Source organism: Heliangelus exortis, chromosome 2 (genome assembly GCF_036169615.1).
Source record: "Heliangelus exortis chromosome 2, bHelExo1.hap1, whole genome shotgun sequence".
Classification (NCBI taxonomy): Eukaryota; Metazoa; Chordata; class Aves; order Apodiformes; family Trochilidae; genus Heliangelus; species Heliangelus exortis.
In genome coordinates this window covers 7,324,094-7,349,893 of record NC_092423.1, presented here as the reverse complement: position 1 = coordinate 7,349,893, position 25,800 = coordinate 7,324,094, and the positions used below count along the sequence as shown (strand labels likewise).

At 41.7% G+C, this 25,800-nt stretch overlaps 1 protein-coding gene across 5 annotated transcripts in view; it reads left to right on the top strand.

Moving 5' to 3' along the window:
• Positions 1-25,800, top strand: part of PRKAG2 (protein kinase AMP-activated non-catalytic subunit gamma 2) — a 223,134-nt gene that overhangs the window by 56,995 nt on the left and 140,339 nt on the right. For 3 of the 5 annotated variants that reach the window (XM_071734667.1, XM_071734669.1, XM_071734668.1), the window contains 2 exons: positions 12,221-12,292; positions 24,920-25,199. In XM_071734667.1, coding sequence (XP_071590768.1) covers positions 12,221-12,292; positions 24,920-25,199 — 352 coding nt within the window. Of the gene's footprint in view, positions 1-12,220; positions 12,293-24,919; positions 25,278-25,800 lie in introns of those variants that run through there. The other 2 variants (XM_071734674.1, XM_071734672.1) reach the window with 1 other exon arrangement.

The window sequence follows — 25,800 nt, the reverse complement described above, 5'->3', positions numbered from 1 at the left end:
TTGGGTGACCAGCAACTGCAATTTATTCTAGCATAAGGTGCCAGTATCTTGTGTGATCTGCTTGTTGGTCACCATGATTTATTTATAGGCCAGAGGGGAGAGTAGAAAATCTGCCTTTGGGGAATAGATTGCACCCTGTGTGGGCTGAAGAGTCAAGAGCCTAGGAAAGGCTGGAAAGCAGGGGCTGCACTGACTTGGAGCAGCCCTGGGAAGTGACAGAAACCTGAAGAGGCTGAAATTGAGAGTCTGGGGGCAGGAGCATGGGTTGGGAGAGGGAAAGATGAGCAAGAGGATGAAATGGATCCTGCTGATGCTGGGCAACCCTTGATCCAAATGGATCCCAGCAGAAAAGAACTTTGTTGCTCTTAACTTTTACCCAGTGTTGTTACCAGAAGGGTAATAAGTATATATATATATATATTTAAAAATATGACAATCTGAAAAAAAAAAACCCACCAAAAACCAACCACCACCATCACAAACCTACCCTGTCAATCTGTAGGATGTGTGGCACTCATCAAAAAGAAGTTAGGAGAATTAAAAGCAATATTGTTGCAAACCTTTAAAGGCGAACTACAGAGCTGATGGAAATCACCTGTAGCCAGAGTTTGCTTCAGGCAACAAGCAGCCACTGGTTTTCCATCAGGAAGAGAAAATCCCTGTGTCATTTCAGCATATTTGGCCACCCAAATATGAGTGACAAGCTGATTAGAAGCCAAAAAAACCAACAATCATCTTAAATTTAAAAGAAATAGCAGTTAAAAAATCGTAAGAGTTTACTAGCATGTCTGTATACACACATTATGTGATAATACATATTTGCTGTATATATTCCCCTATGTGGAAGTGTTTTGTATGTGTGTAAAAATATTATGCCCTGGGAGATGAGCACATCCACATCTGGGAGGACATAGTCACCAATGACAGACTGGTTCTCACTGTAGTTCATGATGCTTTTTCTTTTGATATAGGTTTTGGTAAACTTATTCTCATCATATATCCACTTCTCTAACAGTTAATTAACAACTTTTATAGCCTGATTATAGTTCTAAGTCAAATTTCCATTCCTAATAGAGCTCGAAGTAAATGTGAAGGAAGCATGGATTTAAATACATACCAATAGTTGTACAGCTATTTAATATATATAAGCAGAAATTATCATTCTTGATGAGAAAAAATGAATATATTTAAGGGCCATACTAGTTGCATTTATTTAATTTTTGGTAACGAGGAAAAGTCAGTATTTTTCTGTGACAATAAAAAGAGAATGCAAAGCAACAATTAAAAATGTTGCTATTAATCCAGCTTTCCTGCTTGTGGATTTAATTTACCTGAAGAAAAAAAGTTGGTCTGGTTGTCTTTTGCTTAGTTTTGTTTTCTGCTTGGGTGTTTGTTTTGTGGGAGGTTTTTGGTGACATCCTTGGCAGGATGGGGTGAGCCACAGGCAGGGGCTCTCCCTGAGCCTTGGTTTGGTAATGCCAGCTCAGCTTTTTTGTTTTGTTTTTTTTTTTCTAACAAGTGGGTTTGGACTGTCTGCCACATGGCTTGGAGCAACAGCCAGTTACAAAATGGCCTTTTTCTTTGCCAGGCTTGTACTCTGCCCATCTGTCACTGTGTCCAGGGTGTCCTCCTCACTTGGAAATGTTTCCCACACTCTCCAAGCAAATGCTCCCTGACACATTTTGATGCAGAAACTGCCAGCCAAATCAAATGTCTGTTTGCCTGTTTGGGATTACCAGTGTCTGCTGGGTTTCAAAACCATTGCATAGGGCTGAAATAATTTTTGACAACACGTGTCTGTAAATACTGAGCTTGAGTTTTCAACTGGATTTACCTGTGTTCACTTGTCTTTTCTCCACAGCTTATTCAGAAAGATCCATAGTAACTGTGATGCTTAAATGGGCACATGAAGAATAAGATGGTTAAAACCAGAAGACTTACTTTTTCATAGCTCATATGAAATATTTTATATGCTCATTAGTATATAGCTCATTAGTAATATTTTTTCCTGCATTGGATCTAAACTAGGAAAAAACTGTCTTAAAACTCAGTGATGCATGTACATTATGAGAAAAAGAACCATCGTGTGTTATTTCTGTCCTCCCCTTACCATGTGAGGTTTATTTCCAAACTGGACCACTGCAAAAACTTATTTTCAGTGATGGTCATCTCGGGTGCAAATTAGGAATCCCTTTATTGTGTTATGACAGTTGTCTCATTGTTCAAAAGATCTTCCAGCTGAGTAAATATTTTATCCATTTTTCTTTCAGATATGCCCATTGGTGACTTTTAACACCTTTTTCCAAGCAGAGTTGTGATGCTTTTTGAAGCACATTCCTTGAGACAGCCTGAACGAGTGGCCAGGGCTTGGTGTAAGGAGTGGAAGTGCAAAATATACCATCCCTTGGACATTTTCCTTAGGTTATGCCAGTTCTCTTAACAAACCTGCTTTTCTCTGAGGTTGTATAGCTGACATGTTTTCTTAAAATTTAAATTCTAGCTGTTTCAATCGGACACAGTGACTCCTTCATTTTCACCCCAGCAGTGAGTGCTCACCCTGTCAGAAAGTTAACCCTGCTTTCTACACAGCAGCCAAAGGTGTGTAAAGAAAAAATAAATCTGAGTAACACACAGAAATGCCAACAGAGCTTAGGACCTTATAGTGCTGGATGCTGTATGGATGCCTATAGTGCATCTAGACTGCAAGTTAAAATGTGATTGAAGCTGGGCTTAAATGATGCTGGCTGTGCCCTGACAGCTGAATCACAGTGGGTTCCAGGGGCTCCGAGGGAGCTAAATTGGCAGAATATTTACTCAGCCTCCCCCAGGGACTGTGCAGCCTACACTAACCCATGTGTTGTCATGGCTACACTGCTATCTGGTGTGTGGAGCTGGGTGAAAGTGATGGGGTGTGAACCACCCTTGTGATTGCTCTGTAGAATACTGGTAGTAAGATGCAATCTCTTGTCTGGACAGCTTGCTTTCCAAAGGAAAAAAGGGAAAAAAAAAAGGGAAATAAGTGATTTTGTGCCCACTTTATGGACAGTAAAGAGGGAGAAGTAGGAGGCAGAGATTGTTTATTCTGTGTTGGATCACCCAAAGTTTAAGGAAGTTGTCCAGCCTCTCTCATGCCAGTGGAATGGGAGCAAATTGCCCATCAAAGATGCTGGCTTTTTCCTGCTCTGTGGGCTAAAAGGTGTGGTAGATGACAAGTGTTTTGGATGGCTGAAGTTAAGTGACAGATATCCTGTCCTTGGTGCCTTTCCAGGGGTAAGCCAGAAAGTCAGAGCAAACAGTGAAAGTTTTATCACTGAAATCTATCTGTGAAGCTATTCTGGACTGGAAATGCAGATTGTAAAGCAGTTTGGATTCCCACAAGGCAAAAGATGTAATGTAATTTATTAGTCTTGCATGGGACCACTGAACATAAAATATTATCCTGGTACCAAATCTCAGCATCTCCCAGCTCAAAGCCACGGGTGGGACCTGAAAGACAGAAAATGTGGATTTAGGGCACAGTGGTAATGTTTTCTATATTATCTCTGAGAATTTAAGCTTTCTTCTGTCCTAGACTGCTTTTTATGTTGCCAGCTTCAGCAAAATGTGACTTTAAACAAGGAGTTCAGGGAGCAGAGCGTGGAAATATGCATTCTTTTGGGAAAATTAAAAAATAGTTTAGCCTATGAAATAAAGCACATTGTATATTCTGGTTTCCTTTTGCATGTGGTTCTGAAAGTGTAAGAAATGCTATCACAAAGTGACTGTAAACTTACATATATGAAATTGTTCTCTGTTATGTTTATATATATTAAGCACCTATCTCCATATTGATAAACATTCTTTGGAACCCCTCTGACAGCAGAAGTAAGAACAGGAGTCAGTCTGCAGCTGCAGAGTGATACTCAGGAAAATGTGATGGGAAAGCTGGGAATCTTCTCTCATTGTGGGTTCCATGTGTTGTCCATTTGACCTCCCATTCAGGTCTTTAACACACTAAGCATGGAGTCATCCTATTCTTCCTTTCCTTGTCTAATTTCCTCTTCTGCTTTTTCTCCTTTCTTTTTTAGTTGAGGGACTACTTGATTAGAGCATGTTCCTTGCCTACCTTTCCAGCTATAAGCTTTCTTCTAGTTGTTAAGATTATTCATGGTTATTAACTGACAAGAATGTAAAGATGAGACAACAAGCAGTTCTCTTCCTAAATGCAGTGAACATAGTTGCAGTTCAAGTATTTATGTCAGAGATTTTCTGCCTGGTGTGAATGTCACCTTTTTCAGTCATATGTATGCAAGGGAGAACCCTGGGAGTCCTTCTCAGATAAGGCCATCAGCTGGGGGGGTTCAGTTCTGATTTTATGTTTCATTCTTCCTCGAAGAAATAGTTTTTGAAGAGCTTTGGCCTACAGAGTGGGAAAAACATAAAAAATTCAAAACACAGTGACTTCTAAACTAGTTGAAGTGTACAGGTGATTTAGAAAGACTCATGATGATCCTTGCTTTGAATCCCCTTCAGATTGCCCCCATGCTGCAACATCTCCAATATTTTTATTACAGTATGGCAAAATCATCTTTTGTTCCCTATGGTTCTACTATTTCACTGTGGCTGAAGTTGTTTGATGGCAAATGCATGCTTTTGTCTGCGTGTATCTTGGGATCTTGTGTCTCTTTGATGTGAGACAACCATATAAGAAAGCAATTGGGTTGGCATTCAGTATGTGCCATCTAAAGGGTAACATATCCAGTCTCGTGCAGTGCCTCCCCATAGCTGTATCTCTTTTGGGTTTTTTTCTGAATTCCCTCCCCACCACTCATCTCATCACCTTTTCCAGGTCTGAGATGTGTTACTGTCTACTTTCACCTTGTCTCTCTTTGCAGTCAGGTACAACTTGGAGGGAATGTCTCTCCAGAGAAAGGTTGTTTTCTGCCGAGCACCCAGGAATAACACTTAAGAGTTTGCGTGTGGCTTATGGTGTCAAAGAGAATATTGGGAATTTAATTTTTCTCTCTGACTTGCTTTCTCTGCTGTTCTCTCGCTTTCTCTCTCCTTTTTTGGTTTAAATGACATTTTGTTATTTACACATTCACTGGGTTGTCCATCTGCTGTTGTATTACACACTCTGCCAGTCACCGTGCTGGGTGGTTCATGGTGTGAAGGAGCTGACAAACCAGGCTGTCGTGTGCATGGGGCTTGGATTCAGGCTTTGTCAGAGAGCCCATAGTGATCATCTGGGATGGATCTCCATGATTTGATGAGGTGGAGAGCAGATACAGTTTTTCCTGTGCAGCCCTGAACTTTCTGGACATCACAAACATTCTGAGTGTGTCCCACCCCAGGCTATCTGTGCTCAGCTCATCTGCAAAGGCTGAATCACCAAGAAGATTCAGTGGTGCTTCCTGGCAGGAGAACACAAGGCTTGGAAGAAATTTTTTTTTTCCATGAACAGCATAGGAATGTGTTCTAGTGATTTAAATCTGAGATTGAGAACAAAACAAAAAAACAATCCACAGCCTTTTGGCTGTTTTTGTAGATGAACCTTGTCTAAAGACTCAGAAGAAAAAAAGGTGAATTTGCTGTAGGCTGCTGAAGATTAATGCCTGTTAGGATCAGTCCAGTGGTTCTGTAGGCAGCCAGTATCCTGTGACTGGGATCAGGGAAGAACAGCTTGGAAGACATCTGTTTTCAGGGAAATGTCAAGGACTCAGTGGTGTCATGGCTTTCTTTATCCCTTTTCCTTTAAAATTCTTAGTTTTAACAGCTCTTTCTGACCAGCTCTTTCTTGCAGCAATCCAATCCAGGCAGCCCATGGGAGAAGTGGCTTCAGTAGCTCTTGAGAACTTTGCCTGTCTCCAGTTGCAGCAGAAAGAAATGCCTTTAAATTACAAATAGGATGGTTTTCTTTTGCAAAGTTTTTGTATGGAAGTTTTTTGATAGAGGAAATTGAGTGATTTCTAGATGGATGGTGTTTTTCACATATTGGGGTCTGGGTTAGATTTCAGTCAGCTGTAACTCCCTAACTTTTCAGAATATGCCTATTTGGGACTGGATGTTTCCCTTTTCTTCCAGGCATGTAATTTAGGGTGATTTTCCCTCTTTTGGTGCTCTATTTCCCTTGGCATCAAAATACATAAAACTGATGATGCAGTCACCTGGGTAACTTTGGGACCATCCTGCTTCTGGCATCTTCATGCTGTGAACAAAATCAAGTCTCTGTATCTCATTTTTACCATTTTAAACTCTCCAGACCTCGTTGTTCTTTTTTCATATGAATAGCCTTAAGAGTTATAGCAAACAAATAAATTGGAATAGCCTTGTGATGTACAAAGCTGGTTTGCACAAATCTAACCAGCTTTGTACATCTGTTACTGCCCACTCCCATTGAGTCATACTGGGACTTAGTCACCAGCATCCTCAGTCTCACAGTAGGATTTATATATCTGTCTCCAAAACACATGCTGCAGTCTACAGGGCATGGGAGAGAGAAAACAGCAAAGCAATGAGCAGCCTACTCCTAAAGGAATAGAACAATGTAGCAAGACTTATTATACTACACTAGGACCAGTACACTGAGAAAAAAACAAAACCAAAAGGACAAAAATTCCTGGGTATGTCAGTTTTTTATCTTTCCTTGTGCAATATTTGAGGGATTTGATATAAATCCCCAAAGGCTTGCAGATAGGACTGTTCTAAAAAAAGAAATTTTTCTATTAAATCATAGCTACCAAGCTATGCTCTGTATTCCACAGAGTTCAAACTTGGGATTCTGTACACATATTATTAGCATATGTAGTGTATTTGCTGTTCAGAGTTTTACACAGGCTTTTAATAGGTACAAATCTAAGGCTGATCTGAAAAAAATCTGATGTGCAGACTGAGCTGAAGAAGCTGCTCACAACTCATGTTAATGAAAATCTTGGCTTTCTTTGCCCTTGGAATGACTGCTGAAGTGCTCAGAGCTCAATAACATTAGCAGAGCTCTGTTAAGATGTGATGCTGGAGAGTGCAGCTTTTAGCAATCTTTTTTGAGATCGGGTCTCTTGTCAGTACTCAGCTTACTTCCTCTGTATGTTGTTTCCTTCACTTATTTTATTAAAGGAGCTGTCTCCCCATACCAAAAAGCTGTCGTAGTAAAGTGTCACCTCCTGCTTGAGTTATGTTGTAAAAAGAGACAGTAATGTCTGGCAGGCATTTCACATCCTTAAATTTGGTGCAGTCCTAGCACATATATAGAGCTGTGTGAAGCTGAAAAACGTTGTCTCATAGGTGACACCATCAGTAGTCAGGACTGTGATGCTACCTACACTGGGACTCTTAAGTTACTTATAGCAGAGGAATCCAGCCTTTCAGCAGAGATGGTCCATGGGACAGCCATGAAGCTATTGTGACCTGAATCATCTCTGAAACAGTGCCAAAGAGTTTACCCTGTTCATGGGACACAGACCCACTGCCCTGGGCACAGATTTCATATGACCGTGTTCTTCCATGGCCATGCCTTGCATTTGAAAGGAGTGTTGCAAAGGAGAGCAGCAGGGAGCTGTTTGTGAAATAGTCTTCTGATATCCATCCCTGAAATTCTGGACCACTGTTGAGCAGGGTCATAAAAGGATCCTGTTTCCAAAATACCTCAGGAACTGGTCTCTGACCTGCCAGTCACAGCACACCCCAGAGGGCCCTGCCTGCTTCCTCGGCTTCAGCCATTGCAGAGAAATTTTATCAGCCTGGCTGCCAAAGTAGCCTTGAAACAAAATAATAATAATGATAATAATAATGATAATAATAATAGAATCCTGTTTATTCTGTGCTGTTTACTGGATTCAAGGCTTTAGTGGTCTCTTATTTAAGCTTTCAGCCTCCACAACAGAATTGCTGGAAGCCCTTTTCTGACACAAAGGTCTCCAACTGCAGCAGCATCCAGACCAGCATGTCTGGGCAAGTCTTTTTGGCAGGAATGCTCCCCAGTAAGGAAAGGAACAGTGAAACTGACTGGAAAAGGTGAAAAATGGCTTGGCTAACCAGTTCTTGTGCCTGTTGCTATTTGATTATGCTATGCCAGCCAATAGATTTGCTTTCTGTATCCTAAAATGTGGTTTTCTCTCCTGTTCTCTGTACTAGTTCTGAGAAAAGTTTCTTGGATTTTCCAAGGTATCAAAGAACAAAAATATTATTTTTTTCACATAATCCCTAGTGTAAAGGGTGTAATCCCTAATGCAAAGTCTGTCAAAGGAAAAAGAGCTGGAATCAGGAATGATCACACTCTAGATCTGGGGGTAACCCAGACAAGAATGACCTTACAGTTCATCTGACCTTTGGAGGAGAAATCAGTGTGAAGAATCTGTAAGTTTCTGGATACCTTATACTAGGAAAAAATTCCCTACTGTGAGGGTGGAGAGACCCTGGCACAGTTTGCCAAGGAACTTGTGGCTGCCCCCTCCCTGGAAGTGTTCAAGGCCAGGTTGGATGGGGCTTGGAGCATCCCGGTCTGGTGGGAGGTGTCCCTGACCATGCAGAGTTGGAACTGGGTAATCTCTAAGGTCCCTTTCAACCCAAACCTTTCTATGGCTCTGTGAATTTAGTTGCTTTTTTTTTTGTTCTGTTAATTTCCTCTGTTATTGGTAAAAAAAAGGTCCTGGAAAATTGCCTGTTTGGTGTTGTGGGAGATTGCCCTCCCCAGGAAGGAACCTGGCTGGTAGCAGGAGCACTGAGCCATGGCTCTGCTGTCCTCTGATAGCTCTGATATCCCTGTGGCCACAGCCTTCAGCAAATATAACAGGAGCTGCCATGACAACCTTTGTAAATAAAAATGAATTGAAAACAAAATAAAACTGAAATGACTTTTTGGCTGTAAAGTAAATCTAAACTCCTCAAGAGGTCATTTTTTCCAAGTGGGGATGGCAGGAGTGATGCCTGGCTGCCAGGAGGTGTGATGTGAAAGCCTGAGGAACAGGACTATGGCAGGAAAGCTAAAAAAGCTTTGCATAACACTCTTTGCATCCTCTGAATTCCAGGTTAGCAGCACCAGGAGCTGCAATCTCTGGTGGCTTTTGCTCCTTACACATGTGCTCAGAGATGATGGTCTCTGCAGAAGTTGTCTGTCTGAGGATATAATGCAGGACTGAGAGATACAGAGTGTGGTGCTGGGTGTTCTTCAGCCAGGGCTCTGCAGTCTCAAATGAGAAAGACTTTTCCTCATACCAAGGAGAAGTTTTCTAAATGTCTCTTCAGAAGGATGTGATTTTCCAGGGCACTTATTCCAAGTGAAGCAAAGCAGAGCTGGAGAGCAAGAAGCTGTCTAAGAACAGTTTCAATCTCAGGTCCATGGCAGAGCAAACCTTCCATGTGTGTCTCCTGGCATCAAATCAGAGCAGTCAGATAATCTGATAAGGTCCAGGGCTACACCATTGGCCTGTGAAGAATACTGTGCTGTTTTGCAACACTTTTGGAGGAGTTTGTTTTGTTTTGATTTTTTTTAAGAGTTACTGTATCATCAGCTGTGTTTTCACATGTACTTCTGGATGAAGAGGAACACAAGAAATAAATTTCTAGTCTGCATTCTGCACAGATACATGCAAAGAGAAATGAAACATCTATTATTTACTTGCTTAACCAACAGGATGGAACTGAGAGAGCAGTATTTGCATCCTGGCATTTGGTAGATGTATCTTTTATTTCTTTAAATGCACACCTTCACATATAGAATCCCATGAAGAAGTGAAAGATGAAGAACTTGTTCAGTAGCAGCTGCAATTACAGACTTTATCATAGGACTAAAAGTACAATTATTATCCTCTTTGAAATGTTCTCTAGCACTGTATGAACAAAGCAATGTTAAAGAGTTATAGCTCCAGTTACTTCTGCTTCCAATTAGAGATCTCCTGCTGTTCATGGAAAGGCAGATGAAGTTACCATACCTACATGATACCTGAGAGTTACAAATTAGAATAATCAGCTGGGTTTCATAATATGTTTATATGTTAGAATTTGATATATACATGTTTTTAAGCTTGGGATTGTAGTTGGGAACTCAAATTTAGCTATTAGAACAATAGCTGTACCTACCTTCCCCTTCCTGATTTTGAAAGTTTCTGGTGCAAAAAGAAGTTATGGTTTTGTTCCTACCTATTCCAGATTTTCTGAGCAGCTTTTTCAATCCTGATTACTAGATAGGTATCCCCTTAAAAGCATGTTTCTTTCATTGAGTCTCCAGTCTTCTTAAACAGCAGGTTTTCTCCCTGTGGATTACAACAAGTAGTAATATGGGGATGCTAATATGTGGAGCTCAGAAGAGGTTATTTCCTTCCATTTATTCCATGGAAAATTACTTAGCTCACATCAGATTCCAGCTTCTGCCCTACTGAAGATGGGTAGAGGAAAATGTTGGTAAATCCTTTGGCTAAATTAAGGTAAACATGAGGGAATTTGTGTTTGTGTAACTTTCCATTAGGCTCTTAAACTTCTTCATGGAAATTCTTCACTTAAGTCCTGCAGTAACATTAAGTAGGAATAATAATAATAAGGAAAATCCATTTATTGACATTGCTTCTAAATGCCACTTATGGCTGAATAATTTTTATTCATGTAACTAATTTTGATCTTAACTAATAATAAGCAAATTATTATGGAAGCTTTTCTTTAAAGTCCTGCAGTGTCTTTAAAGTCCTGGTTCAGCCTCCATCAAATCTTGGTAGCAGTGAAAATCTAAACCAAACAAATTCCCTCATCTTTTGATTTTGAGACATTTCCTTGCATTTTTATTTGCAAATGAAGGTGATGTAAAACATGGATGTCAACATGTGGCAATGAGGGTGATGTTTTATAGGTGGGCTGGTGCTTTGTAGTTTGGGCCTATGCAGATAGTTCTATTCAGTCTGTGGAGGTAGAGCTGGGAGAATACTCATTTGTCAGGAATATTTTGCTGTGTGGCCTCATGATTTGGAGCCAGCTTGGCCAAGCCTAGCTGCTGCTGGGTTTTTTTTTTTTTCCCTTTCCAACTTGGCATAAATTACTCCCATGTGCTTCAGTTCCAGTAATTCAATATTTGTTCCTTATTTTTGTTGTTCATTGTGTAACCAGAATATTTTCAAACGCTTGTAAGGATTATGTCTGAGTTATACAGATTTTTGAGAATGTGATTGTCAGACCTATAGCTGCTCTGTATTCTGAAAGCAAGCAAGCTGTACAGACTTCTCAGATGGTGCTGATTTTCAATTAATCTCTATTTACTCTCAAATTAGGTTTATGTGAAATTGCTATTTATGTGTTGAACTATTTTAAATGGGATCTGGTGGTAGAGAAGCACTGAATCATTACATGGAAAGGGTGGTGCCTTGCATCTGGGAGATTCTGCTGTGGGGAGGTATTGCTAACATTAAATCAAGATTTGGGATGAAAAACTGATTTTTTTCAGCACACAGCATTAGGCAGCCTCATGCTTTGGGTCCCAGAGTTACTCCTAATCTACCTTTCTGATCAAACAGATGCTAAACTTGACACTAACATAATTTTCTTATTCATGTAGAAAGGAGCTCTAAAAACCCCATGGCTGGAACACGGAGTAGCATAAACAGAACAGACAGCAGGAGGTAGAATATAATTGCAGTTTGTTTTTGTTAGTTAAGGATGAGCATGTGTGCTTTTCCTCAGGCTTTGTTGTCTGCAGTCATGCAGAATTGGGTGCTCCTCTCTCATTTGTGCAAATGAATTGGTTGTTTCTTCCATGAGCACTGTCACAGTTTTCTCTCTCTGTGTTATATATGTTACATGGTTTTCAGAGCACTGCCATGTTCTGATTCAGGTTTTATTTACTGCCATCAATGCTCTTTAAACTAGGATTTTACACCCCAGTAATAGGCTGTTTGATACACAAGTGGATATATGAAAACTTCATTTTCCTATGAATTTTTCTGTGGGTTTTGGGTATCTAATTCTGTGATTCTGTGAAAGTTTTAGCACAGAACTTTTAACTCTGGCTGTGCAGCTGCTTTTCCATGGTGATGTAGTGAAGTGCTATGGGCTTCCTTTTCATGTGTTACTTATGTCTGTCCTTTTTTCCATAGCCAAAGAGAACTACCAAAGCTCTTGATATTATTGCTTACCAGCAATGGCTATGGATAAAGCACTGGGCACTTCAGAAATAAAACCATGATCTGCAATCATTGAAGGCTCTGGTGGAAGGAAGAAATCATTACTATAGGACATAATTTTTTTTCCTTCTCTGTCTTGGCAGGATCTCAGCTCATTTGCCATGCCTTTCTTGGATGGAGATGTGGAGACCACAGACAAAAATGCTTCTCGCAAGGTAAAATATTGCCAAAGTTTCACCTTTGCTGTAGTGGTTGAGACTTTTGGTGGTGATCACAATTTATTAGGCTTAAAAAAGCTTGAGGTTTTAATCTTTCCTGCCACACCACTAACCTGTTGAGAGTGATGCACTAAGGCAAGTATAGTGACTTTTGCAGACCTTACCATGACAGTGCTAATGCAGTATAACCTGTAAATGATGCTAACCTCTGGTGGTATTGTTTTAAATAGTGCACATGTTGTGTGTAACACTGTTGTAATTCAATGAAGTGATACTGCATAACTGTATTCTTAGGAATATATCTAGCTAACAAAATTCTTAGTGTTGCTACAGAAATACAGGACCCAAATAGTTGTGTGTCGATATGTTTTCCTGAAATTGCCTCTTGATGGTTGCCTTCTGGCTACAGAGGTTTTAATCAGTGTCACTGATGTGTGTGCCCTTCACACTGGCAAAATGAGTTGCCTTCATTTGCTGAAGCCACAGCAGTAAGGTCTTGCTGTAAAAGAGGTGAAAAGGTTCCTCCTCGATGTGGGATTAACTCAAGGTTATCCTTTTGGAGATACTGCTGTAATTTGTTTTTTGGATGGCCTGCTGTTAAACCAATACATTCACAGTTTTCTTGTTTTAAAACGATCAGGCAAGCAAATTAAAAGGATGACATTAGGGATGGTTATACAGTGCCTACACAATCTTCAGAGTCATAAAAATTGTGGGTGGAATCTGTCAAATTCAGGTCCTGGCCCCATCATTTTCATAGAGCACTGAATTACAAGTTGGCCTCCTAAATGTAAGCCTCCTACCAGGCAAGTTAGGGGCTTGGTAAAAAGAGATAGGTAGAAAGAGATACCCCTCTAAACAGTAGATAACCCCAAAAGCTGATCTATAGCTACACAGCAGACCAGTTTGACTTGCCACAGTATTTACAAGGCTATGGACCTCTGAAGATGAAACCTACTACAAGACATTTGTCAAAGACTCTGCAGTTATAGTTCAAGGCAGGTGAAGCAATAAATATCTCCTAAGTGAAACTGATCTGCATCTAGAACAATAATAACTTAGCTCTGTTGACAGCACAAGTTTCTGTTCGTTTGCACCTTGCAGGAATGGACAGTTGTGTGAAAAAACTTCTTCAGTCCATTAGTGACTGAATATGTTTATAACATTGGCCTTGTTCTGTTCTGCTTTGGACCTTTTAAGATTGACGTAGGAGTCACTGACACAGAGGAATTCTTGTAGACGCCAGGAAAGCTAAAATATGCAGTGTTACCATAAGGTGCTTGTTTGAATAAAATGAACATTGTGATGGTTTTGGAAAGGGTTGTTGTTCTGGAAGACAGAGATTTCTAGCCACAACTCCATTTTTCCATTTATCATCTTTTTCCAAAGGGGAGAAACTGCATGAAACTCTGTTAAGGAGGAAAAAAAATACAAAGCTAATCTTGTTCATGTATACTATTACATGATACCATTTAATGATTTCTCCTTTACCATTTACAAAGCCCTTGTTTTTCCTGTTATTGATCTTGGAACTCTCTTCTGATGAGTGCTTGTCTTGGGGAGAAAAATATGGAAGAGCATTTTGGTATTTGCCTCTTTTCACAGCTTCAGAAAAATGCTGGGTTTTTTTCCCCAGACTTGGGTCAAATTCTGCTTCTGGAAGTGCAATTGACCAGCCATGCAACTGGGGCTTAGCATCTGAAATTGCTTTTTTAACAGAAGTTTTTGATTGAGATATAAGACAGATTTTTTTTTTCTAACATCATACTTGGAGCTCTGTTCAGTACATGCAACAAAGAAGAAACCATCAGTGACCAAACTCTCATAAGAAAGAGATCAACCAGCATAATCCACTGCCACTCATCTCATCCTAAATACAATTTTCCTCAATGTAAAGGGTGGAATCTTTGCTGCTCGTGAATGATGGCAGGCGTCAGACCACAATACTTTATTTAATTCTAACAAAACATGTGCCAGTCCTTGTTGGTGCTACATAAAGAAGTTCCCAGGTTGCTGTTCACTTTCATGTGAGATGGTTGTTCTTTGTTCCAGTTTGAAATCACAGTGTGGTGTATAAATTTGTATATTAAAAGTCAGTATTTCATCAGTAGTGTGGCCTCATTCACCTGTCCTGTTGGAGACTGGCAATTTATCAGGGATATCTCTCTTCCTGCACTTAACTCCTCTGTAACCTAGGTTATGATCAAAATAAACAAGAGTAGCTCACAGTCTACCATTTATTTAATTCTCCTTTTTTTTTGTGAAAGACTTTTAGAAACTCAATTAACATTTTTCACAGAGATCCTCAGCACTTTACCATGCAAGTGTCTCTTGGCCCCTGTGAGACAACAATCCTCCAATTACCTAGAGAGGAAACTCAAGTGCAGAATTATTTTTTCAGGTTCACAGGTAATTTTTTTGGCAGCTGTGGGAATGTGACACACATTTCCTGAAGTTTAGCCTTAATCACTTCTCATTAAAATGTCTACTATTACAAATTATGTACTCTTCTTTCATTTATGGCCGACAGCAGGAAGGAGATAGGAATCCTTTTCATCTTCCTTGGACAGTATAATATTCTGAAGACACCTGTGTAGAAGTTTTTGGTGATGTGATGGAAAAAGTGAGCTCTTGTGCCTGTGGCAGATATTTTGGCCCTTCTCTTGCCTGACAGAGTGCCTTAATGGTTGTGCTGGTAGCTTTGACTAAAACAACTGGTATTGTTGACTTCTCCATGCTCAAAGCTAGGACTCTTCAGAAATTGCTTGAATCCTTCTTAGATGATAAATAAAGCAGTATAGACAAAGATAACCAGGAGCTGAGAAGCAATTGAATACACTGGATTTCCTCAGTCAGGGAACAGGTATCTATTTCCAACCCCACTGCATGAACAGGGACACCTCCCATTAGGCCGGGCTGCTCAAAGCCCCATCCAACCTGGCCTTGAATGCTTCCAGGGATGGGGCATCCACAACTCTTTTGTGCAGCCTGTGCCAGTGTCCCACCAAACTTGTAGAGTAGAACATTTTCCTGATGTCAAATCCAATCTCCCTCTTTGAGTTATAATTACTCCCCCTTATCCTATCACTACCTGCCCATGTGCAAAGTCCCTCTCCAGCTTTCTTGTAGGTCTCTTTCAGGTACTGTAAGTCTGCTATAAAGCCCTCTGATCATCTTTGTGACCCTCCTCTGGACTTGCTTCAAGAGGTCCATATTCTCCTTGTCTTGGGGGCTCCAGAACTGGGCACAGCACCACAGGGAGCATCTCATGAGAATGGTGCAGAGGGAGAGAATGACCTCACTTGACCTGGACACACTTCTTTTGATGCAGCCCAGGATACTCTTGGCTTTCTGTTGGCTGGAAGCAGATCTTGCCAGCTCGTCTTGAGCTTCTCATCAACCAGCACCCTGAAGTCCTTTTCCTCAGGGCTCTTCTCAATCCATTCTCCACCCAACCTGTACTTGTGCCTGGGGTTGCTCCAACCCATGTGCAGGACTTTGCACTTGCCCTTGCAGAACTTCATGAGGTTGGCATGGGCCCTCCTCTCAAGGCTGTCAAGATCTCTGGGGATGGCATCCCTTCCCTCCAGTGTGTCAGCCACCCCACCCAGCTTGGTGTCATCAGGAACCTTGCTGGGGGTGCCCTCAATTCCCTTGTCCTTGTCTCCAACAAAGATGTTAAACAGCACTGCTCCCAGGGCTGACCCCTCAAGGAATACCACTCCTCACTTGTCTCTGCTTGGACATTGAGCTGCTGAGCTATTTGATTACAACCAGCCAGCCAATTCCTTATCCACTGAATGGTTCATCTGTCAAGTCCATGTCTCTCCAATAGAGGCAAGGATGGCATTCAGGGCAGTGTCAAATGCTTTGCACAAGTCCAGACAGGTGACATCAGCTCTTTCTTCTCTCATTCACCAATGCTGTAATCCCATCATAGGACAGTGAATTTGCCAGGTGGGATTTGCCATGTTGGGTGTCACCAATCATCTCCCTTTTGTCCATGTGCCTGTTCAGAGTTGTCGTGATCTTGCCAGGCACAGAGGTGAGGTCTGTAGTTCCCTGGGGTGAATGATGATGTGGAGAATAATTCAGAAAATAATTGTGGTGCAGTGTGGCAGGACTGAGTACCCCTCTGCACTCAAATGGATCCATCAGTTTTAGAGGTCTTAACCTTGTGTTGCAGGAGAAAGATGGGAAGTTCGTTCGGAGAGGAGGGCTTAGGCGAGAGTCTATGCCCGCATTCTCCACCAGATGTTGCAGGAGAAGAACTTCGAGGCGATGGTAAGCTCAGAGTGAGGACAGGATCGGTAGAGGACTGGCCACGAACCAGCACGGCTGCGAACCTGCTTCAGAGTGAGCCCCTTGCCAGTCTCAAGCCCCACCTTTTATTGGCCCTTGATCTTTGATCATGCGCACTTGGGCCAGCCCTAACTGGGCACAGGTGAAGCTGAGCACCGACTGAGCTCATTACTCGGCAGGTCCTGCCACCTGTTGCCTACAACCTTGAATGCTTATAAATCCTTCATCTAAAATGTAAGTTAAAGGAGAGGTGTGGAAATTACAGGAAAGGACTAAGTTAAGCTGAAAGCCCAGGATTGTGAATGATTGGAGGGAATAAAATGAAGCAAGAATAGAATTATCCAGAGGGAGGCAGCCAGCAAATTATAGATGGAGGAGGGAAGAGGAGGAAGACAAGTTTGGAGAATAATATTGATCCATTCCTTTATGGAAATAATAGGATTGTCAGTAAAATATAATAGAAAGCTTGGAAAATAAGTGTGCATTTGAAGTTCTCTTCCCTACATGGGGAGAAAGCTGGTGAGATGTTTATCTTTGATGAAAATGGTGACTGTGATGATGACTGAAGTGCATTTAAAGCAGAATATGCTAAATCTGGATATTTTAAAATTAAATCCAAACAACTCTGATAAAACACCCTTGAATATATTGGCAGAGCTTTCTATGACTAGTGCTGATTTCAAATAAATCTTGGACCAGAGATGAATTTCCAAAAGACTTCAAAAAAAGCGATCACTGTGTTAATATTTACAATGTTTGCAATTAGGATAATTTACAGGTTTGCCAGTCTAACATTAATTCTGGGCAAAACAATGAAATATCTAATGTCAGATAGATAGTGATGCCATAAAATAGACTCATTTGTGTTAGAATTTGATGGTCAACAGTTCTTGTTGAACAAATGTGGGGTTTTAAATTAATTATAACTTTGAAAATGTTGTAGTATCAGTGTAATATATATATAAAAGTACCAGAGGACGTTTTGATCTAAGAGACTGGAATGATACTGAATAAACATGGAGCCTATTAAATAAAAAACTGGCTGATAAAATAAATTGAGACTTATCAGTGGAAAATTTTGTTTCTAGACAGAAAAAACATTCTGTTGCTGCACTGTATCAGTGGCAAGAAATTCCGACTCATTACTGATACAATTTGTAATTTGTACAGAAATGGAGGAAGAGAGTGGTAAATTCTGAGTTGGAAACTCCAATGCAGAATGACCTTAATCACTCAAAATGTATTTTGCAAACAAACAGCCTATTTGGCCAAATTGTTGTGGTTAAACCTAGGAGCAAATAGTGCACAATTTACACTTGGAAAGTCTTTCGCAACACTTTGATTAGATTTTAAGAATAGTTGTAGATAATCAGCTGTACATGGCTTCTGAATGTGACATGGTGATTAACAGATTAGTTTGGGTTTTGGATGTACACACAAATAGAGTGAAAAGTAGAGGTTTTGTTACAACTGACTCCCAGGTCTGCCATCAGTAATGCAGGAAAGCCTTGATGAACTAGGAAAACATCTGAGGAGTCACTCCAGTATGAAGGACTCCAAGGAGCACTTTGTCCTGCTTCTGGTCCCAGCACTGTTTTTCCTTTATCCAGTGACTCATGGGAACTGCATGAACAACCATTCAACAGGGAGGAGAAGAAAAATTATGCCATTTTTTTACCCACCCCCCACATCACCTTTCATAGAATCATAGAATTGGCTGGGTTGGAAGGGACCTCAGAGATCATCAAGTCCAACCCTTTCATTGGATAAAAAATAAATCTCCTTTAGTTTTCATTTTATTTTTCTCCAATCTTCTAGTTTTTCATTCATTGATAAGCAGTGAGGATGGGGAGCATGACCTGGATGCTGCTGGAGCCTTGGCATGGGGCATCTGCTGTGGATGCAGTGAGCCCGAGGGGAAGAAAACGTGTGCCAGATACAGCCCTGCTGTGTGCCTGGCTTTTCCAGTTCACTGCTTTGAAATAAATGCAGTTAAGGGATAGGAAGTGGACCAAGATCCAAGCCTACTTTCACCTTTCCTCAAGCCTGCTTCTGCCTTCAAGCAGCCCTGTTTGCTGCTGGAAGCCTAAGCCCAACCCTCCATACAGCAATGCAGAGCCTGCCAGAGCAGCCTGCTGCATCCTATTGTATTTTAATTTGGGGAAGTGTCATTGTACTTTAGTCTTGGGAAGTGACATCTCTGATCTTGTAAAATACGTTGTCATCTCAATTGTCACTGCTCATGCAGAACCAAAGGAACTAATGATGGTGAATGTGACCACATGGTGCCTGGAAGAGTAAGTCCTTCATTACCTTTCAGTCTAATGAAGTCAGCTCTTCTGTTTCTGTGAGCTCTTTTATTCCAGCAGAATGAGAGAATCATCCAATTAACTTTATCAAGGGGCTTTTTTTATTGAGATTCAGTGAAAGGGCAGGAAACAAGTGCAGACTTCTATCTGGTGTATTGTCTCTAATTGTGTTTACTGTCCCTGTCAAGGGGGGTGGGAGGAAATTCCTTTTCTGTTACTTGTCTTCCAAACTTTTTTAAGTGAAGAGGCAAAATAAAGGCCAAATAATTCACTGTTTTAAAAGCAGACAGAACTCAATTATCCTAACTCTTTGGAGTTTGAGAAAAAGCAGCAGAGCTCAGGAGCATTTAATAACTTCCACTTAAATTCAGAACCTATTGAAAGGCAGTTTAGCTTAAGTTCAGACATGGTTTGTTTTCAGACTGTTCTGAAAAATTAATCTAAAATCTTCCAAAACAGATCCAGAGAGTTTTTAGGGAGTGTATCTTCTGAGGAAGGATGTGTGCCCAAGAAAGGTCCCATTGCTGGAGCACCTTGGCAAAGGAGCAGAGGAGATGGCTGTAAAGAGATGCTGCAGCAGGAACACCAGAGGTGCTGGGTTTCTCCAGCACTGACACAATCTCTGTGGTCAGAGTCTTCTCAGCACAGCTCATCCATTTTTTCTGGCCATGTCACTCTGGCAGGACATTTCTCCTCTCTGCAGTTAAGTGGTCCTTAAATTCTCAGTTGGGAGCAGAAATTGCTTCTTGGAGAGGACTTTATTTGGTAAAACATGAGGGATCGTATTTTCAATACAAAGCATGGGAAAGAAAACAACCAGACAGTGAAATTTTGTTCTGTAGGTGAGAAGAGGCAGGACTAAGATAGATGGTGTGTGGATGATGAGACTTGTTTGTGGTTAAGCATGAATAGTTTGGTCTCTTAGTGCATTGGGCTGGGAGTTGTTATATGGAAATGGTTAAATACAATGTGCTTCAATCTAGTAGAGGGGGAGAATCATCTTGCTTGAATTCCTGGCCACACTTCTTTTGATGCAGCCCAGGATACTCTTGGCTTTCTGTTGGCTGCAAGCAGATCTTGACAGCTCGTCTTGAGCTTCTCATCAACCTGCACCCTGAAGTCCTTTTCCTCAGGGCTCTTCTCAATCCATTCTCCACCCAACCTGTACTTGTGCCTGGGGTTGCTCCAACCCATGTGCAGGACTTTGCACTTGCCCTTGCAGAACTTCATGAGGTTGGCATGGGCCCTCCTCTCAAGGCTGTCAAGATCTCTGGGGATGGCATCCCTTCCCTCCAGTGTGTCAGCCACCCCACCCAGCTTGGTGTCATCAGGAACCTTGCTGAGGGTGCCCTCAATTCCCTTGTCCATGTCTCCAACAAAGATGTTAAACAGCACTGCTCCCAGGGCTGACCCCTCAAGGAATACTACTCCTCACTTGTCTCTGCTTGGACATCAAACCAGTTATCAGAACTCTCTAAGTAGCTGCAAATAAAAGCAGTCAGAGGCTCTACTCTTGGTCCAGAGATGAAGGACATGGGCACAGTGCTGTTGCAGAGCCAGACTCTCATGCTCAGTAGTGCAGGTTGGCCACATGCAGCCTGGGAGTGTCCTTGGCTTGTGCTGACAGCATCCTCATCAGATGGGGAATGATCAGGGGACAACTGCTTAATGGTTTGAGCTTTTGTCCAGGTGTTTCAGGCACTGGTATGGGATGATCTGGAACTGGTAGTGGTTTATGTTGGGGTTTTGTCATCTGTTGAAAATGAAGGTGCAGGTGTGGTGGTCCACTGAGCATGGCTTTGAGCCCTTAATGTGGTGGCTAGGAGAAAGGAAGAAGAGATTAGGAAGAGAAGGATTCCCACATGCAGGTGAAATAACAGGGACAGCTTGCAGGATGCAATCATCAGGCCAGCTACAGGCAAATGCCAAGCTATCACTTTACTTTCATTCAAAAAATTTACTAAGTCTGCTTGGTGCCAAGCACGTTAGACATGTCTTCTTATTTTGCTTTATTTTCAAGAGTGGCCAATTCTGGATGTATTTTAGGAGCTTTCCTAAGATCAGTTGTTATATACAGCAAAGCAGGGTCTCTCCCCGGTCCCCAGCTGAGGATCCTTTTGTGCTCTGAACTACAAAATCTTACATCATTTTGGGATATTTTTACACAGTGCTGTGCAATGTAACAGGTGTAGCCTTGAGCAAGTAAAGTCAGTTGCTAGGAAAAACAAATCTACCATAGCTTGGGGCTCTGCTCAATTGCTTCACCTCACCAGGGAGCACTTTGCTGTACCCTGAGGGCAGGGTTGGATGGGCACTATTACTGACCTGCTGATGTAGCCCTGTCCCTCTACAGACACAGTCAGAAGCTGACATTCCTCTCCAACATAACCATTTTTAAGATTTATGGGGTGTCCAAGTTTGGGCAGAGAGATCAAAGATCTCATATGTTCTATTCATAAAGTCAGCACAGGGGATGACTTGTTGGTTATTTGTTTGTTATTTGTTGTTTGGTTGTTTTTTTGATTAGGTGAACAGTCTGCATGCTTTGAGGAATTTTTCAATGTGTTTGACTAGAGCTTATTTGCACACTGGTTTTTTATTGTACTTGCATTGTGTATTTGGATTCCTTGTCTTCAAAAGGTCAATGACCTGGTCAGGGTCAAACCATGTACATTTATTTCAGGTGTGCTGGGCCAACACAAACTGATGCACAAGGGTTATTAATGTAAAAAAGATGGGTGCAATACTTTTTTGTGCTGCTACAGCTCAACTGGAGGAATATTTATCTTTCCAAAGCACTCATCAGAGTTTCGTGCCCACTTGCCTATCATAGTGTCAGAAAATGGTCCAAAAAGCATGAAGCTGATGATCCATCACACTGTGTGATCTCCCTCTAACACCACTGCCAGAGTCATCACAGAGAGTCTGCATAGGGGTTTATTCCACAGCAGAGTCTTCCTCATTCCCAGCTGAAGCATGAAAATTAATAATGTCTTGTGACTTTTATGTACACTGTGGTAACAGTTGTTGCTGCTGATTTTACTCAGAGAAGCACCTCATCATCTTTTAGAACGTGCAATCCACTAGCCCCAAATAATGTTCTAAGAAAATAATCCTCTTGAAATTCCAAAAGCAAAATCACTGTGATGGTGGGTGTAACCTCTGTATAATTAGCATGTGGAGAGGCTGGGGAAATATTTGATGTAGTAATTTCCTTTAATTAAGTAGCATGCACATGTGCATTTAGCAGCCTGACCCTGGTGCTCTGCCAATTAACTAATTCATCTACCTGGCATGATGGAGAGAAAGCAACTGATTGTGCTTGTAATAAATAAAAAACATCCCTCTGCTTCTGCTTCAGATTTTAAAAACAATATGCTATCCTTTCCTACTGGTGCATTCAAGGGAATAGTGATGTTTTCTGCAAGTTGTTGCTTGACATTTTACATTTCTAGAGTTGCTCTAGCATCTGAGGGTGCCATAGGCTTTTGAAAGTGTGTTGTTGAAACTAAACAAGCATGCAAAAAAGATAACATGAAATATTGAGGGTAACACCAGAACGATGTCCTTCTCTTAACTTGACAAATGTCATGGCTTGTCACTTCAGGAAAAATTATAATGAAATTACTGTCCTAGAAACAGTCCTAAATTACAGCAGTAGTGGCAGATTTGTGTTGTTTTTAAAGTGGAATGGAAATATTCTTACTTCCCACTTGCAGGTGGCAGTTGTGGCAACAGACTTCTTTAAATTGCAGTGCAAAAGAAGGTGCCAATGGGCTAGTTAGTTTCCTAGACTGTGTAGCTGTGGACATACAGGTAGTCTCAGATGATTTATACTTTAGTGAAATCAATGAACTTTTATGAAAAGGTACCACTTTGGGGCTATTTATCCATGACTAAAGTGCTATTTATTAACATAGTTATAGCATAGTTATAATTCCAGGTCTCAGGCAGGGGATTGGGCTCCATTGTTCTTCATAAGTAGTCACCAAGAGATGGGCTGTGTGACTGAGAACTTAGAATGGGAATAAAGGAGATCTGATCCTCAAAGCAGAATAGATGAGAAATATGAAATGAGCTTTCAAGAATCCATGACAGACCTGGGAGGGAAACCTGAGGCTCAGACCGTTGCATGAAGGATGAAACACTACTGGCTTCTTCTCTGATGGATACTGACAGAATGTTTGGTGCCTCAGTTAGAATTGATTTATCCTTTCCAAAAAATTCTCTTTGAGGGCAACTGCTTCCTTAACTCACCAGCAAAAGGGCAGTTATACTTTTGAGATTTTTTTTTTGTCATGCTGACAAAAATTAGTGTGCAGGTATAAAAAGTGGTTGTGCCCCTTGTCAGACATCTTCGTGGGGCACAGCAGAGCACAAAGCAGAATTCATCAACTGTTCAGGGCTGTGCCAGCCTGGCTCCATGACCCTCCCAGTGACCCATCCTGTTAGTGACCATCTCCCAGACCAAGGGCTTTTGAGGCTGGAAACCTTCCCCTGAGGAACAGACTCTCTGCCAGCCCACTGCAGCTCCCACAGAGCAGGACCTGTTCTAGGTCTGTTCTGTCCCAGGTGGAAAAAGGAGCTGATCCAAAGTGAATGTGCAGGACACAGAAAGGATAACAAAAAAGTGAGATCCTGTGTGGAGAGAACAGCTGCTTGGCCACCATGCTGCTCATGCATATTTCTACAAGTTATTATTTTGAAAAGGGAATTTATTGTGGATGTGTTTTAAGCTCAGCTGACCATTTTTAGCTGGTTTTCTATACACAAGTCCTTTACTGACTTGAAAGAGGACATAGGAGGCTTTATTTTATCTCTTTATTTCATCTCTTCTTTCATCTAAGTCATTCAAATCCAAGATGTTATTTTTCCCTAAAATTACTGGCAACAACTCCTACCTAACCAGACTGCCACATCTCAGGCATACGTGGCATTTTTGCCAGCAGAAGTTGCAATCTGCTCCCTACCTCCCCACTTGTTTTGCATAATTGGGAAGAGAGGAGCAGGCATGCAAGAGGCTTGAAAATCAGCAGCACATGCCCATGGGCACATCCACCTTGACCTTTGCTTACATGTTCCTTGGAGACCTGAAAACTCACTGCTGCCTCTTGCCAGGAACAGAACCCTTCATTCATGCCAAATGCCTCTTGCTAAAAAAGCAGCCTCATACCCACCCAAGCACTTCGTGCATCCAGAAGGAAATAAACTCTGTGTATAGCTCAGGCACAGACAAATACCACAGAGGTTTTGGGTCAGCTTCTGTTAATTGTATGTGGAAATAATTTCATCTTTGCTCCTTTTTTCTCGGTTTGTTTGTTTTTCTGGATTTTTATCCCCCCTTGCTGGGCAAGCCTGCACAGTGCAGTGCTGTGTTCTATTCACACCAGTTGCAAAGCCAGCACAGGTCCCAAAAGAGATACAGCTGTTAGAAAGATCATACCCAAGCTTGAAGCCAGGGAAATTAGCAGGAATGTAGTCAGTCTAAAATGATTCCTTTATGTTGGAGATGGAGTTGCAATCCCATGGCTGTGGCTGTGGCTGGTGGTGTAGAAAATTGTGAGGCACTTAGGAACTTGTGCACTGTCCTGCATCACATCGTGTGATGGAGATTTAAGTACTGCAGATGGGTGCTTAAATCTGGGAGGAAGACTTTGCCCTAAATAAATTCATTGCTAATCACGTCTCGGTCGTTTGAGGAAGGAAGAGGGATGTGTGGCAAATAAAACCAGTAGAGAAAATCCTGTATTGTATGTGTGATAATGAAATGCACGCACATAGGTTGAAATTTTTGTGAAATTCAGTGTCTTTAAGAGCAGAGGACAGCATGGAGCCCAGGGAGGTGGCACACAAGCAGCTGCATGTCAGTGCAGGCAGGTCCTGGGGAAGGTGAGGTCTGGATAATCCAGCAGCTGAATGAAGAGGGGTTGATTGTGTTGAGACAAGTTCAGAGATCCCCATGGCTCCAGCTGAACTGACTTGTTCTTTTTCTTCCTTTTTCTCTCCTCCTCAGGTGGAAGAAAGCTACTCTGCTGCCAGCCCTTCAAAAAGCCTTTTCTCAAAAGGGCTCCAGAACCGACCCTCCAGCCCTGTTTCTGCCCCTGTGAGATCCAAACACAGCCCTGGCTCCCCCAAAACAGTTTTCCCTTTCCCTTACCAGGAGTCTCCCCCACGCTCCCCACGCCGAATGAGCTTCAGTGGGATCTTCAGGTCCTCCTCCAAAGAGTCCTCCCCCAATTCTAACCCGTCTACCTCTCCTGGGGGCATCAAGTTTTTCTCCAGATCAAGAAAAAGTAAGAAATTCCTCATGTTATTTCAGGAAGATACACGGTACCTCTGGGCTTGGCCCATTCTTTACCTGCGGTAGTGAAGTAAGTGCAGATGGGGCATGTGCTAATTGTTTGTCATTGCTTTCACTGACCAAATGTTTTGGATTTCTGACATGCTGGCCATCAGGGGATGATCCCTGGGGAGCCACGGACACCTACGTAGGGCTGAGGAGGGAAATCATGCCTAAGAGCTTTGCTTAGAAGTCCTGTGTCCACATTCGTGGGAGTTTTCTGGGTGTTCCATTGAGGCCAGTTGAAAATAAGTGCCAGGGCTTGAGAACAGCCCAAGGAGTTTATGGGGTTGCTGATGGAATTGGGCACAGAAATTCATCCTCCATCTCAGGAGGAAAGAGACACTCATTTCTGTAGAGTCCATAGCAAATTCCAGCTCTTTTTCAACTGATAGGTTTTTTTTTTCTCTGTTTGAGGAGTGGGAGGGGGCAAGAAGAGAGCTTGACTGGATGGAAGTAAATATGTGTTTCAAACCAAATGATCACTAAGGGAGTGTTTGAGCTTGTCTGCCAGATTATGAAAGGCATTGTTGTCCTGTGTGGTTGAGAACACT